Source organism: Myotis daubentonii, chromosome 15 (assembly GCF_963259705.1).
Source record: "Myotis daubentonii chromosome 15, mMyoDau2.1, whole genome shotgun sequence".
Lineage (NCBI taxonomy): Eukaryota > Metazoa > Chordata > Mammalia > Chiroptera > Vespertilionidae > Myotis > Myotis daubentonii.
In genome coordinates this window covers 9,132,616-9,149,493 of record NC_081854.1, presented here as the reverse complement: position 1 = coordinate 9,149,493, position 16,878 = coordinate 9,132,616, and the positions used below count along the sequence as shown (strand labels likewise).

At 49.5% G+C, this 16,878-nt stretch overlaps 1 protein-coding gene across 1 annotated transcript; it reads left to right on the top strand.

Annotated features, from left to right (window-relative positions):
* The first annotated feature begins 1,609 nt into the window (after positions 1-1,609).
* ZNF114 (zinc finger protein 114) lies at positions 1,610-12,007 on the top strand. The gene is made up of 3 exons (XM_059667372.1): positions 1,610-1,651; positions 9,578-9,704; positions 10,842-12,007. Exons 1-3 carry the CDS (start codon positions 1,610-1,612, stop codon positions 11,981-11,983), a joined length of 1,311 nt encoding a protein of 436 aa, XP_059523355.1. The 3' UTR covers positions 11,984-12,007.
* Positions 12,008-16,878: the final 4,871 nt, after the last annotated feature.

The window sequence follows — 16,878 nt, the reverse complement described above, 5'->3', positions numbered from 1 at the left end:
TATTAAAATATATTTTTACTGATTTCAGAGAGGAAGGGAGAGGGAGATAGAAACATCAGTGTTGAGAGAGAATCATGGATCGACTGCCTTCTGCATGCCCCCCCACTGGGGATCAAACCCGCATCCCAGGCATGTGCCCTTGGCCGGAATCGAACTGGGGACCCTTCAGTCTGCAGGCCGAAGTTCTATCCACTGAGCCAAACCGGCTAGGGCTGAATTTTGTTTATTAACAAGGTATATATTAATATTAGACCACAAAAGCTTTAAGGTAGAATTGCATTAGTAGAAATGAAGAGACATTTCATTCAAAAATGTATATTGGTTTGATATGATTCAAATCCACTTGTTTATGACAAAAACCAAGTCTTTAAGAATAAGATTGCTTGCCAAAACGTGTTTGGCTCAGTGGATAGAGCGTCGGCCTGCGGACTGAAAGGTCCCAGGTTCGATTCCGGTCAAGGGCATGTACCTGGGTTGCGGGCACATCCCCAGTGGGAGTTGTGCAGGAGGCAGCTGATCGATGTTTCTCTCTCATCGATGTTTCTAACTCTCTATCTCTCTCCCTTCCTCTCTGTGGAAAATCAATAAAAAATATATTTTTTAAAAAAGAATAAGATTGCTTGCCCTGGCTGGTTTGGCTCAGAGGCTAGAGCTTCGGCCTCTGGACTGAAGGGTCCCAGGTTCGATTCTGGTCACGGGCACATGCCTGGGTTTCCGGCTCAATCCCCAGCAGGGGGCGTGCAGGAGGCAGCTGATCAGTGATTCTCTCTCACCATTGATGTTTCTCTCTCCCTCTCCCTTACTCTCTGAAATCAATAAAAATCTGTTTAGAAAAATAAAAGAATAAGATGGCTTTGCTATCAAAGCCGAGTCAGCTGCATCATCCCTTGTCCCTGATGAAGTCTGAGCAGCTCAGCTGCTAAGCGGCTTCGCTGGGCTCTTATCAAATAAAACCCGGGGAGAAGCAGCTACGCCCGCCGTGCATTTAGGCTACAAAGACGGAAAGTTGGGTTGGACCCAGTGCTCCTGGGCCAGGAGGCAGTGCGGGTCCGCGGCTGGGAGGCGGGGAGGACGCAGGAATGCTGGTGCCTGGGAGCACCCAGGGCCTGGGAGATGCAAATCTGCTGGGGGCGGGGTCAGGCCCTGCGCTCCGAGAGGTCGGGTCCGGTCCCGAGGGAGGGCAGGGGTGCGGTTCCCGGGGGTCCCCTTGGCTTCTCCTCCTCCCCTTCACCCCCAAACAGGGGTGGGCAAACTTTTTGACTCGAGGGCCACAATGGGTTCTTAAACTGGACCGGAGGGCCGGAACAAAAGCATGGATGGAGTGTTTGTGTGAACTAATATAAATTCAAAGTAAACATCATTACATAAAAGGGTACGGTCTTTTTTTTTTTTCAATAGTTGTAGTCATTTCAAACGGGCGGGATCCGGCCCGCGGCTGCAACCCGTCCATCTGGAGGAAGGGGTGGGAAGCAGGTAGGCAGTGCCCGCCCAGATCCCTCCCCCTCCCGGGGCGGGGGGGGGGGCGTGTTGCATGGGTTTATATGATTCTTCTGGTTCGTTCGGTTCCAAACGGGCTGTTGTTCCCGCCCCGCAACCCTCCGGCGCCCGAATGAGCTCGCGCGCGGCGCCAGAAGCCGGTGCTGCGGGGATGGTGAGTGCGCCCGCCGCGCGGCGCCTCCAGCCCTGGGCGGGGCGGGCCGGGCCGCCGGGAGCTGGGTCTGCAAAAGCCGAGCCTTCGCGGGGGACCAGAGGGCGGAGGGGAGCGGCCCACGAGCTGCGCCTGAGTTCCCCTCCCCCGGGGGGCGGGGCGGGGGTGCAACCGCCTGGCAAAACGCCCTTGACCCTGGGGACACGCCGGGGGCGGCGGCCGCCGAGCTGTGCGGTTGGACGGCGAGCACGTGTCGCGGCGCTGGAGTCGGGGGGTGAGGAGGGCGAGCTGGGGACTCCGGGCCGGCAGAAAGGGCAGCCGGCGACCGCCCAGAGAAAGGGCCTCGGGGTGTGAGTCGGGTCCGAGGGGCACGTGCCTCCTTTGGGTGAACGGAGGCTCCCGCGGAGGGAGTTTGCAAAGGGACCCGGTGAAGGGGAGCGGGTGGCCGGGGAGTCGGCTGCCAGACGTGGCTTCCTTCTGCGGGCTCGCCCCAGCGGCCCCCCTGATGCCTGTTCCCTCCCGTCCCCGCCGCCCCGAGCTACCGCGCAGGGGATCCCCGGGGAGGAAACTGGAGCCCCGGTTGTACTGCGGGGAGACCGCGCCCCACGGGGACCTGCCTGATCCAGGGAGAGTGGGGGTCCTTCACTGCGGGGGGGGGGGGGGGGAGGGGACTCGATTTAAACGAAGCCGCCGCTGAGATAGGCACCCGCTGAGCCGTTGGCGGAGGGTTTATCATCCCTGCTGGCTGTTTCCTTGGAAACCACAAACTCCAGATAGGGGCGGAATGCTGGCCGCTTATCTCAAAGCCCGGCTTCTCCAGGCCCGTGACTTGGATGCCCCAGGCAAGTGGGGGAGGGCCTTTTCTTGCTGTTATGATGCACACAGCCACGTTTTTTACATATAATTCTTGTGTTTTCATATTGCACCGTGTTTTACAAAGTATCATACTTTCTGGGGATGGAGCCCAGAACCCGGCAGCCAGATGCTCTATCCCAGCGGTTCTCAACCTGTGGGTCGCGGCCCCTTTGGGGGTCGAACGACCCTTTCACAGGGGTCGCCTAAGACCATCGGAAAACACAGATAGAATTACATATTGTTTTTGTGATGAATCACTATGCTTTCCTTATGTTCAATTTGTAAACCATGAAAAAACATCCTGCAGATCAGATATTTACATGACGATTCATAACAGCAGCAACATTAGAGCTATGAAGTAGCAACGGAAATAATGTTATGGTTGGGGGTCACCACCACATGGGGAACTGTATTAAAGGGTCGCGGCGTGAGGAAGGTTGAGAACCACTGCTCTATCCACTGAGGAAACCGGGGTAGGGCAGTAGGATAGGATTTTTAGAGCACAAGGTTTCTCCGTGAGTTAAAACAGTAAATGAGAGAGAGAGAGAGAGAGAGAGAGAGAGAGAGAGAGAGAGAGAGAGAGAGAGAGAGCGCCAGAGCCATTTTTGACTTTGCAGTTCATGACATCCAGGCCGGACATTTCCAGCTGGGCGACTGCAGCGTAAACCTAGATTCTCTGCCTTTGGCGTCTAGTTTTGCTCCCAAGCATTTCATCGCTGTCCTTCAGTGTCACACTGCTTTCTGTTCTGTGGAAACGCGAGGTCCTGGGAGCTTCAGAGGAGTGATTGCTCCGGGGTCTTCAGGCCCAACCCTGAGAGGAGTGAGGGGCAGTTAGGCAGAGAGGCGGAGCCGGAAGGGGGAAGAAGAAAGTTCTAGGTGCCTAACCACACGGGCAGAGCAGAACGCCTAGTTATAATGCTGCTGATGGGTGGCACAGGAGGAGCGCATAGTTACAATGTGGCTGGAGAGACTTAAATAAACTAAGACTATCCAAAGGGTAGACCAATCGGGAGGTAACGCAAAGGAGGAAATGAGGAAGCTCTAGCAAATATAAGCCCCTCAATAAGAGGCCATTGGTGGCCACCCTCTCTAGGGCCTCCGCCACGTCCAATGAATCCGATGATAAAAATCTTCTGGTCCAAGATTTTTATTCTTTTTTTAATATATGTTATTGGTTTCAGAGAGGAAGAAACAGAGAGAGAGAGAGAGAGAGAGAGAGAGAGAGAGAGAGAGAGAGAGAGAAACATCAATATGAGAGAGAATCATTGGTCAGCTGCCTCCTACATGCCCCCTACTGGGGATTAATCCTGAAACCTGAGCATGTGCCCTTGACTGGAATCAAACCCGGGACCCTTCAGTCCACAGGCCAACGCTCTATCCACTGAGACAAACCGACTAGGGGCCAAGATTTTTATTTTTCAACTTTGAGAGACACGGTCCGGGGAAGAACCTCAGCTGGGTGTTTGGGTATCAACATCAATATCTGAATCTTTGGATTCCAAAAATTTGGTTGCATATTTCTCGATAAATGGAATTGGTATATTTAAGATACAGAAGCACCGTTCCGACTGGAAGATTATGGGTTGTTTGTGGCCCTGGAGAATTTTGAGACGACAGGGCCGTTTTAGCTGTGCTAAAAACCAAAATTCAACCGTTTAAAGAGCAAATGAGCCCGGCCGGCGTGGCTCAGTGGTTGCGTATCGATCTATGACTCAGAAGGTTGCAGTCCGATTCCGGGTCGATTCCCAGTGTGGGGCGTGCAGGAGGCAGACCATCAAGGGTTCTCGCTCATCATTGATGTTTCTCTCTGAAATGATTAAAAATATTTTTTTAGCCCTATCCGGTTTGGCTCAGTGAGTAGAGTGTCGGCCTGCGGACTGAAGGGCCCCGGGTTCGATTCTGACCAAGGGCACATGCCTGGGTTGCGGGCTCGATCCCCAGTGTGGGGCGTGCAGGAGGCAGCCAATCAATGATTCTCTCTCATCATTGATGTTTCTATCTCTCTCTCCCTTCCTCTCTCTCTGAAATCAATAAAGATATATTTTAAAATATATATATATATTTTTAAAAGATTATAAAGAGCAAATTAAGTGGTTTGTGAATGGGGCAGCAGCCCACCCAGCTACCGGCAGGACCCCAAGGGCTGTACCAAGTGGGAGGCTTTCTAGGAAGCAGGGTGGGGCGAGGGAGCTGCTGATAAAAGCAAAGAAAGGTTCTTTGGGGGAAGGGAATGGGAGCTGTTTTGATCTTGCACTTTGTGAGCCCTGGAGAAGGCAGGTGCTTGCTTGCTCAGAAAAATTCCGCCCCGGTTGACGGCATTGCAGGCGGATCACGAGAATTCTTGTGTTTCCATATTGCACCGTGTTTTACAAAGTATCATACTTTCAAAAAGATTTTAGCTTGTAAGAACATGTAACAGATAACTTCAAAATGTGCCCGAAGCCGGTCTCTCCTTGCTGCTTGGCACAGTCGCTGCAGGGAAGAAACATCTGCACAGCATATGTTTCAAGGGACCTGGCGTATATGGCATACTGTTCTTAATATGTTTGCTCCCCTACTTAGCGCTATGTGTTTTAACCAAGGCCACCTCTCTGGGAAAGGTTGTTTCCCCAGGTGGGGATTTTTCCCTGGAGTTAGGGATTAACAGGAATAAGGGAGGGAATCCGTAAAACCCTTAGCTAAGTGCCAGGCGGGCAGTTAATCACTTTAACTACGAACAACCTTGGAATGGAGATAACAAATGCCCTAACCTTTGGAATGGAATGGGTAGGATTAAAATCAACTGCTATAAATACAGATGTAACAGGAGAATAAAGGAAGAGCCTCCCTATGCTGATCAACTGAACGCTGTCTCCGTGTCATTTCATCTTCGCCGACTCCGTCCACACCTTTGGGAACCCCTGAACCTGCTGGGGTTGGACCCCAACAAAAATGCACTGGGTATGTAATTTTAAGGCGTGCCTTTAACATTTATGTAGAAACGTTTTTTTTGTACTCGTGCGATAGAAACTTATCAGGCCACGGGGTAAAGCTAGCAATAAAACTACTGGTCCGCATTCAGATGAGGTTTCTGGGGAAGGTTAAAACGGCGCTTCGGCCGAAACTGGTTTGGCTTGGTGGGTAGAGTGTCGGCCTGCGGACTGAAGGATCCCGGGTTCGGTTCCGGTCAGAGTCATGTACCTGGGTTGCGGGCACATCCCCAGTGGGAGGTGTGCAGGAGGCAGCTGATCGATGTTTCTCTCTCATCGATGTTTCTAACTCTCTATCTCTCTCCCTTCCTCTCTGTAAAAAATCAATAAAATAAAAAAACGGCGGTTCAGTCAAGTATGAAATTTAGGTTTGGGATCATAGGATTTTAGCTCACCTTTCTGGGCCTGTGGTTTTCTCTTTCATGGCTAGAAAATAGGACTTCAAAGTCAAAAAAAATCAAACGAAGCTCGGTGGTTAGAGCGTCAGCCCTAGCACCAAAGGGTCGTAGGTTCGATTCCTGGTCAAGGGCGTGTGCCTGGGTTGTAGGTTCGGTCAGGGGCTCACATCATGTCTCTCTCTCTCTCTCCCCCCCCCCCCTTCCACTCTCTCCACAAAAATCAATGAAAAAATATCCTCAAGTGAGGATTAAAAAATAAAATAAACCCTGCCCGGTTTGGCTGAGTGGATAGAACGTCAATCTGCGGACTGAAAGGTCCTGGGTTCGATTCCGGTCAAGGGCACATGTCTCGGTTGCAGGCTCCATCCCCAGTAGGGGGCGTGCAGGAGGCAGCCTATCAGTGATTCTCTCATCATTGATGTTTCTCTCTCTCCCTCTTCCTTCTTCTCTGAAAATCAATAAAAATATATATATATTTTAAAATGGAGATGATGAGGGCGAACCTGGAAATCCTTCCTCTGTCCTGCCTTATGGTGCTTACACCCTGTTCACGGCTCCTGGCCACCCGGGAATAACATCCCTCTAGTTCCTTCCATCTTTTCAAGGCCCCTCGTGTCATGAAAATGAGCTCCCTTATGCTCTCGGCAGCGAATATAAGGGGCTGTTGACATGGACATTTTCTTTATAAAACACAATTATTTTCTTGATTTCCTTTTTAAAAAATATTTTTATTGATTTCAGAGAGGAAGGGAGAGGGAAAGAGAGAGAAACATCAATGATGAGAGAGAATCTCCAAGCCTGCAACCCGGGCATGTGCCCTTGACTGGAATCGAACCTGGGACCCTTCGGTCCGCAGGCCGGCGCTCTACCCACTGAGCCACACCAGCCAGGGCTGCCTACTGTATTTATTTCAGCCTTTCCATTTGGCAGATTGTTTTCTTGTGTTTGAAGAGGCAAACACTACATGCTTCCCAGTTAAAAGCTACATAACAAGGTGATGCCTGGATGTCTTGCTTCTATCCTGTCTCCTCCAGCCTATTCCCTACTGATAAGCCTGTGTTTTGCGATACAGATCCTCTGCCCTTTTTTTAAAGTTTCACTTAAAATATGAAATATAGCCTGGAGCCCTACCTGATTTGGCTCAATGGATAGAGCGCCGGCATGAGGTCTGAGGGTCCCAGGTTCGATTCTGGTCAAAGGCACATGTCCCGGTTGAGGGCTCCATCCCCAGTAGGAGGTGTGCAGGAGGCAGTCGATCAATTATTCTCTCATCATTGATGTTTCTATCTCTCTCTCCCTCTCCCTTCCTCTCTGAATCAATAAAAATATATATTTTAAATATATTTTTTATTGATTTCAGAGAGGAAGGGAGAGGAAGAGAGAGAGAGATAAAAACATCAGTGATGAGAGGGAATCATTGATCGGCTGCCTCCTGCACGTTGGACCAAGCCTGCAACCCAGGCATGTGCCCTTGACCAGAATCAAACCTGGGACCCTTTGGTCTGCAGGCCAACACTCTATCCATTGAGCCAAACCAGCTAGGGCAGTGGTTCTCAACCTTCCTAATGCCACGACCCTTTAATACAGTTCCTCATGTTGTGGTGACCCCCAACCATAAAATTATTTTCGTTGCTACTTCATAGCTCTAATGTTGCTACGGTTATGAATCGTCATGTAAATATCTGATCTGCAGGATGTATTTTCATGGTTACAAATTGAACATAATGAAAGCATAGTGATTAATCACAAAAACAATATGTAATTATATCTGTGTTTTCCGATGGTCTTAGGCGACCCCTGTGAAAGGGTCGTTCGACCCCCAAAGGGGTCGGGACCCACAGGTTGAGAACCGCTGAGCTAGGGTAATAACAATATTTTTTTAAAAAATAACAATTTTTTTTGTTCAATGCCTGTTTTCAAACTGGCGACCTTCTGGTTCAGGCGCTGCTGATAACGCAAGCAATGGAATCACTAACATCAAGAATCATTTCGTTTGGCACCTGCGCGCCCTCAATTCATCAACCGCTGCCAATTTTGTGCCGTCAACTTTTTCTCTGATGTAACCCCATAAAAAATTCTAGTGGATAAGTGCTCCTTGTTAAAAACTGAGTCTGGCTTCACCCAGTATTTCAAATCAGTTGAACCTGAAAAGGAGTGAAAATCAAGTGAGTTATCAGCTGCTAAAGTGTATACCCACACTCTGAATAATTGCAGGGGCAGTGTGTGTACTGCCACTGCGTTTTCAGACTTCCAGTAGCATTTTAGGATGCATTTCCTTGGCTCAAAGGTTAGTCTGGCTGAAAGGAAAGAAACCTCCATCGCGCTACCAGCCGCTAAGGTGTGCGTACGTGTGTTGGGACACCCTGTGTACAACAGCCTGTCCTTGCGTTCCGTGGCTGGTGGACACATCACTCCAGCCTCCACTTCCGTTGTCATGTGACGTCTTCCCTCTGTGGGTCTGTTCAGATTTCCTCTTCCCACCCTGCTCCTGTGTGGTGAAAGGCCCTGGCCAGCGTGGCTTTCGGGTTCAAAGGCTTGGAGAAAGAGCTGACGCGCCAATCGACACACAAGACAAGAAATATTAACTTGGAATTATGGGGGGAAGCCAGGGAAAGCTTCACCGTAGTCGTCAAGTTCCTCTGAGTCTCCGTTCCTAGCTGCTTTTATTTACTGGAATACACAATTGCCTTTTAGGAATGCAAACAGACATATCAACGGTAATGTTTAGTAAACAGTAAGATTGTCAGGTTTGGGGGAGTTTGCCTTAGGCCAGTGGTCGGCAAACTCATTAGTCAACACACCCAAATATCAACAGTACAACGATTGAAATTCCTTTTGAGAGCCAAATTTTTTAAGCTTGAACTATATAGGTAGGTACATTGTTATTAACTTAATTAGGGTACTCCTAAGCTGGCCTTTGCTAAAAAACGTCCTCAGTCTGATTGAGGTACCTTCGCTGAGGTCGACCCCTTCCAACTCTCCCATCCACACTCGTCTTGTGTACTTGTTTCGTCCATCTCCTTTCGTTCGTCCTCTCTATATGTCCAAACCATCTCAACACACCTTTCTCCATCCTCGACACTATATCTTCTTTCACTCCACAACGTTCCCTAAAATTAATAAACTTTACTTAAAGTTTTAAGTCTTAAACTATAGGTATGTTAATAAAACTCGATATCATACTTAATAACGATATTATTTATTGATAAAATTAAATTCCTTACAATTTACCTTACAATATCCATAAAATTAAATCATGACAATGACTGACAAAACACTAATGTGAACAGTGGCCTTGCATCTCCTTGGAAAGTTTGGGTAAGTCAGGTTTGTATGTTGTTGCCCGCACGTGGTATTTTGTGGAAGAGCCACAGTCAAGGGGCCAAAGAGCCGCATGTGGCTCCCGAGCCGCGGTTTGCCGACCACTGCGTTAGACCATTGGGTCAGCAGTAGGTAATAACATGCAAATATTCACCCTGTGAATATCAAAGCCCAAACTCAGCCTTCTGGGGGACTTCTTGCATTTATATTAATTACTGTTGATCTTGGCTTCCAACCTCATCTTATTGCCTTTGCATCTGCAAAGGGCCTATTTGCAAATCAGTTCCCATTCAAGGGCCTGGGGTTAGGGTTGCAGCGTACCTTCGGGAGGGGACACAGTTCACCTTGTAAGAGCACCCAGTGAGCCTAAGGGTGTTTACTTGTAGGACGCGGTGACCTTCAAGGATGTGGCGCTGAACTTCACCAAGGAGGAGTGGGCCCTGCTGGGCCCGGAGCAGAGGGCCCTCTACCGAGATGTGATGCTGGAGATCATCCGGAACCTGGCCTCCGTCGGTAAGGCCCGTCCTGCGCCCGGAGGGGAGCCGGCCCTCCAGGGTTCAGGAGGCAGCTGACAGGGACCCGGCTTGTTACGGTCCAGAGACACGGCTGCTGCTGGTAGACTAGGGTCTCCCCCCGTGGGACTGGACATCTTGTCAGCGGTGATCAGGGTGGTGGCCTGCGGCCGGAGACCCTGCTCTGCGTCCTTGCCCTCTCGTGAGAATGAATTCAAACAAGAGATAAATGGCAGCAAAAGCCGGTGAGAATTGATTTGCGGAAAAGGAATGCACTCAGAGATCGTCTGAGTGGGGAAACTGAGCCGGCCGAAAGCAAGCCTAGGGGCCCGCTGACCGGGGATCGAACCTGAAACCCCTCTGTTCGCAGGCTAATGCTCTAACCACTGAGCAACACCACCCGGGGCTGAAATCAATTTTTTTTAAAAAAATATATTTTATTGATTTTTTACAGAGAGGAAGGGAGAGGGATAGAGAGTTAGAAACATCGATGAGAGAGAAGCATCAATCAGCTGCCTCCTGCACACCCCCCACTGGGGACATGCCTGCAACCAAGGTACATGCCCTTGACCGGAATCGAACCTGGAACCCTTCAGTTCCCAGGCCGACGCTCTATCCAGTGAACCAAACCGGCCAGTGCAAAATCAATTTTTTTTTGAAAAAGCATATTAGCCTGGCCGATGTGGCTCAGTGGTTGAGAGTTGTCAAACCATGAACTAAGAGGTCGTGGTTCAATTCCCAGTCAGGGCACATGTCTGGGTTTTGGGGTTTTTTTAAAATATATTTCATTGATTTTTTTACAGAGAGGAAGGGAGAGGGATAGAGAGTTAGAAACATCGATGAGAGAGACACATCGATCAGCTGCCTCTTGCACACCCCCTCCTGGGGATGTGCCTGCAACCAAGGCACATGCCCTTGACCAGAATCGAACCTGGGACCTTTCAGTCCGCAGGCTGACGCTCTATCCACTGAGCCAAACCGGTCAGGGCCACATGTCTGGGTTTTGAGCTGAATTCCCAGTATGGGTGTGCAGGAGGCATCCGATCGATGTTTCTCTCACAGATGTTTCTGTCTCTCTATCCCTCTCTCTTCCTCTCTCTAAAATCAATAAAAATAACTTTAAAGCATATTTAAAAAGGAAAGAAGCCCAGACGGCCATTTACCTGTTTTATCCTCTCCAGCCCGTCTTCACTCTCAACCAAGAACTTAACTCTTGGGCGCTGTATTTCAGGTGAGGTGATTCGACAGAAAACCGAAGACTCAGCCTCTCGGCAGGACATTCTTGCTAAAAACACAGTCCGTGAAGCCGACAGAGTGTGTTTCACGAGCAACCATCCCACTCCAGGAGGAGACTTGGACGGCCTCAGAGCAGAGGAGCCACACAGGCGGAGGGGGCCGAGGGGGAGGTGCGTGGCGGCTGCCCAAGAGAGAGACGGCTGTCTGGTTCCAGCCTGTGAAACGAGGGAGAAGCTCGTGCCTCCGCAGGGAGATCCCACCAAAAAACACCCCCCCCAAAATATTTTGCATGCAGGTTGTGTCTTAAGGGGTAGCCACAAAACCTCTGAAAACAGAGAGGGCGACAGAGGATCGCAGCAGCGCATTCGGTCAGCTCCGAGTGTGAGAACGCCTACAGAGCGGCGATCGGTCGCACGGGTCAAGAATCAGAATCGTGCGCTTCGTGCGCCTGATAAAACATTTCGGGGGGTACACGTCTACGAATTGGGGAAAGTCTTCCCGGAAGACTGTGTCCTTAGGGCACGCGAGACTCAGGTTCAAGAGAAAGTTTACGGGTCCAGTGAGCGTGAGAACATTCCCCAACGGAACCCCACGCCTGCTGTGCCGGTGCAATCTTACCCAGCGCAGACGAAGAACAAGAATAATCCGAGTGGGAAAAGCTTCGCCCAGGTTCCACATGCTGAGTCACACAGGAGCACGTGGAACGGAGAGAAAAACTATAGGTGTCAAGATTGTGGGAAATACTACACTTATCATTCGTACTTTATGAAACACAGGAGCGTTCACACTGGAGAGAAGCCCCATGCATGTCAGAAGTGTGGGAAAACCTTCCGATATTCGCTGCACCTCAAGAAACACTTCTTCAGACACATTGCGGAGAAGCCCCATAAATGTAAGGAGTGTGGGAGAGCCTTCCACAAGTCCTGGACGCTCACCATGCATACGAGGATCCACACTGGAGAGAGGCCCTATAAGTGTGCGGAGTGTGGGCAAGGCTACGCGAATAATTCATCGCTTAAGAGCCATCTGAAGAGGCACAGCTAAGAGAGACCCTCCGAAGGAAAGGGAGGTGGGGATGTTACGCCCAGAGTTCGGGGTCCCCAATAATCCACCACCAGGGAGCCTCTTCTGATGCAAAAGCAGAGAGTTTTTAATACAAGCTCGTTTGGTCCCCGCCCCCCGCCCCCCCCCCCCTCCATTACTGGATGCAAGAGAGAGCCCCGAGTTCCAAGAGAACAAAGGTTATATAGGGCTAGTTATTTGGCTGGGCTTAGGGGGTGACGTGGGTTACAGAGATTGGTCATTTAGGTCAGGGTTTTTCATCAGGGTCTTACAGCACAAAGGTCAGGAAGTGACCAGCACATTCTGAGGCTTGGGCCGTCCCCCACTATAGCCTTATCAGGACCTTGGCTGCATTCCTGGAGCTTCATTGGTCCACTCAGGTGGTGGTTGGGGGAGTTAGGTCAATACCGGCGGCATTCTTGTGGTCACTCAGAAAAGGAGGGGGCTTGGGCTGAGGGCCCAGCCCTACAAGGCAAGATAGGGGAGAGGGAGGGGAGGATGTTTCTGCTTTGTCCTTTCAGGGAAAGCTTCGCTCTTCTCCAAATCCTGCGTGAGTGGAGAGGACATGTTGGAAGGGAGCTCCATAAGTCAACGGACAGGGGAAAGTCTTCCGTTAGCCCTCGCATCGTACAGAAATGGGGAATTGCACACTGGAAAGAAAGCCGGTGAAGATAACATCTGTGGAAAGCTTTTAACCATCATCTTTTTTTTTTTTTTTCCGATTGTTGACACTATTACAGATGTCTCCCATTTTTTTTTCCCCCTTTGCTCCCCTCTACCCAGTCCTGGTCCCTCTCCCCCTCCCGCAGCCTTCACCTCATTGTCGTCCGTATCCACGGGCTATGCCCCTATGCATAGATGTTCTTTGGCTAATCTCTTCCAGTGCCCCCACCCTCCATCCCCTCTTGAGATCTGTCCGTCTGTTCCATGTATCCATGCCTCTGGCCCTATTTTGCTTGCTAGTTCATTTTGTTCATTAGCTTCCACATATAAGTGAGATCATACAGTATGTGTCTTTCTCTGACTGGCTTATTTCGCTTAACATAATAATCTCCACGTTCGTACAAACTGTCATAAAAAGTACGATTTCTGTCCTAGCCGGTTTGGCTCAGTGGATAGAGCCTCGGCCTGCGAACTGAAAGGTCCCAGGTTCGAGTCCAGTCAAGGGCACATGCCCGGGGTTTTGGGCTCGAGACCCAGTGGGGGACTTGCAGGAGGCAGCTGATCCATGATTCTCACTCATCGTGGATGTTTCTATCTCTCCCTCTTCCTTCCTCTCCGAAATCAATAAAAATATATTTTTTAAAAAGTAAGATTTCCTTCTCTTTTTTTACAGCTGCATAGTATTCCACTGTGTAAATGTACCACAGCTTTTCTATCCACTCACCTACTGATGGGCACGTGGTCTGTTTGCAGATCTTGGCGCTTGCTGATAATGCTGCAATGGACACGGGGGTGCACACATTCTTTTGAATTAAGGTTCCAGGTTTCTTGGGGTATATTCCCGCAAGTGGATTCACGGAGTCACGAAGCAGTCCCATTTTTAATTTTTTGAGGAAACTCCACACCGTTTTCCGCAGTGGCTGCACCAGCCTGCGTTCCCACCAGCAGTGCACGAGGGCTCCCTTTTCTCCACGTCCTCGCCAGCACTTGTTTGTTGATTTATTGATGACACCCATTCTGATATCTCATTGTGGTTTTAATTTGCATTTATCTGATGATTGGTGACGCTGAACATCTTTCCTCATGTCTATGGGCCATCAGTGGGTCCTCTTTGGAGAAGTGCCTGTTCACATTCTTTGCCCATTTTTAATTGAATTATTTTGTGTGTGTTTTGTTTTGTTTTTGGTGTTGTTATATATAAGTTCTTTATAAATTTTGGATAGTAACCCCTTATCAGATGTATCACTGGTAAATATGTTCTCCCATTCAGTGGGGTTTTTTTTTCCATTCAGTGTTGTTAGGGGTTTTTTTTTGTTTTTTTTTTTCAGTCTTTTCATTTTGTTGATGGTTTCCTTTGCAGTTCTTTCAATTTTTTAAAGATTGGGAAAATGAACCCTGGCCGGGTAGCTCAGTTGGTTAAAGCATCGTCCCAATACGCCAAGGTTTAGGTTCGATCCTTGGGGCACATACAAGAATCAACCAATGAATGTGTGAATCAACAGAACAACAAATGGATGTTTCACTCTCCCCCTCTCTTCCTCCCCCGCCCTCCCAAATCAGTAAACATTGAAAAACACTATATAGGTCACTTATTTAAATAATAATAATAATAATAATGATAATAATAATGTAAAGATTGGGAAATGTGACAACCAAAAGCGAATGAAAATGTCCACACAGAGTTAAAAGTCAGTAAGGTGATGGCCACACCCCCACCATCCGTGTCTACGCACATTTATCCTGAAATGCCAGGCGGTTCTTTCTGGTCCTTACAGGTGATGCCCCCTGACCCCCAAGAGGAAGCCACTGTCTTACATTTTAGATTCTTCATCCTCTTGCTCATCTTTGTATTCACCACCTGTGCTTAAATCCCCGAATATCATATTTTCTGTTTGGGCTGATAGTTCTGTATCTTGCTTCATTCAGAGAAAGATGAACCCAGGTGCGCTGCAGGTGTTACCTGTTCTTCTTCGCTGCCCTGTGGGTTACTTTTTAGTTAAATTCACGTAAGAGACCCTGCGTATCTCACTGTAGATTCTGCAAACGCTGCTGCTAAGACTGCCTTGGCATGGGGTGGGTCTCCGGGTGGAGTCGAAGTGGAATCGCTGGGTTGTACGATCCACACATGACGCATACAAAAGTGTTTTACACAAACGAGGATTGTATGACTCCATTCGTAAGGAATTTCCCCGGAAAAGGCACATCCTTAGAGACAGTGAGGCAGAGCAGAACCCGCTCGCGGCGGGACACGGGCGCCACCTGGCGGCGGATTGCTGTAGGACAGCGCGGCCGGCACCGAAATGTTTGCTTTAGGACCAAGGGCGTTACTGTCCCGCGTGAAGGGTCAGTTATCTGGGAATCAGTGTACGGAGCTGGGAGCCCTCGACCAGTGGCTTCCAGACTTTTCTGAGGCACATCCAGAAGTCATTTCACATCGACAACATGGTTTCGTGAAACACCCGCGTGCTGCATCAGGCTTCTTTATTCCACTCCGTTTCTAGTTTTAGATGCTGGCTACATTTCCGAGTCTCCACTGACAAGGCCAGATAGAGTTTCCCACTGTCCTGGATGATCCCTGGTCACCAATTACGGTGGGAAAGGGTTGGTCCCCAGACCACGCCCCCAGCGGTATTTCTCAGGACTCGCTGGCAGCTCCGATTTCCAAAAGAGGAACTGAGCTCAGAGAGGTGCAGACACGCGTCCAAGGCCACACAGCTTGCATGTCGCAGGGCCAGTTTCAGCCTCCTTCCTGGGAAAACACTAAACACGCCACATTTTACTGCTATTGAGTATAATGTAATTCAGCCTTTTCTCCATTTTTGGCCGTAAGATTGTTTGCATGGGTCAGCTGTTTTCTTACACTGTATTTATAAATTAACTAGAGGCCCGGTGCATGCATTGGTGCACATTGAAATTAGAAGAAATATTTTAATATATATTTTTTATTCATTTCAGACAGGGAGAGAGAAATAGAAATATTGATGAGAGAGAATCATTGATCAGCTGCCTCCTGTACACCCCCAACTGGGGATCAAACCCGCAACCCGGGCATGTGCCCTTGACCGGAATCAAACCTGGGACCCTTCATTCCACAGCCCGATGCTCTATCCACTGAGCCAAACCAGCTAGGGCTAGAAGAAATATTTTAGAGGCCAGGGAGGGACCGAGGGATGTTGGCTCTAGGGCATGTCCGGCCCCTCACTCAGTCCCGATCAGCCAGACCCCAGCAGCAATCTAACCTACCGGTTGGAGCATCTGCCCCCTGGTGGTCAGTGCACGTCATAGCAACTGGTTGAAGAAACAGTTGGACATTTAGCATATTAGGCTTTTATTATATAGGATGGCATTCCAGAGCTCCGATTTAAAAATGCAAGTCTTGCCCTGACAGGTTTGGCTCAGTGGATAGAGAGAGCATCGGCCTGTGGACTGAAGGGCCCCAGGTCCGATTCTGGTCAAGGGCATGTACCTTGGTTTCGGGCACATCCCCAGTACGGGGTGTGCAGGAGGCAGCTGATCGATGTCTCTCTCTCATCCGTGTTTCTGGCTCTCTATCCCTCTCCCGTCCTCTCTGTAAAAAATCAATAAAATATATTTTTTTAAAAATGCAAGTCTTCACGTGGGACAAGATGAATGTGAGGTGGCAATACTGACACCGCAGAAACGGGTCCACGCTGCAAGTCAGGATTGTTTCCCTGAAGAGCCCGCTGTTACGCGTTTACCGGCGGACCCCTGGGTAAGCCTCCCCAGGTCGTAGGCTCGGGTGAAGGGAGAGCCAGGCCGATTGTCTGACAGGTGAGGAAACGCTACTTTGCTTTCAATTTGTCGTCGTCACACGCAGAATCACAGACGTGTGTTACATGTACTGCATGCCATTCTAAGGCTTTCCATGTACCGATTCTTTTCGTTCTCAATGAAAAGGGATTCTTTTCATTCTCAAACAAGTCCCTCGGAGGTGTGGACTGTTATCAACCCATCTGAGGGGAAGGGGACCCAGAGAATTACCTTCCTGGATTGGGGAGGAGGCGGATGCATGATCTGCCTTGATTTGGTTGCATTACATGTTGACAGGGTGTCCTGGCCGGTGTGGCTGTTGGTTGGGTGTCGTCTGGTGCGCCGAAAGGTTGCCAGTTCAATTCCCAGCCAGGGCACATGCCTGGGTTACTGGCTGAACCCCAGTTGGGGGCAGGGAGGGTGCAGGAGGCGGCCAATTGATG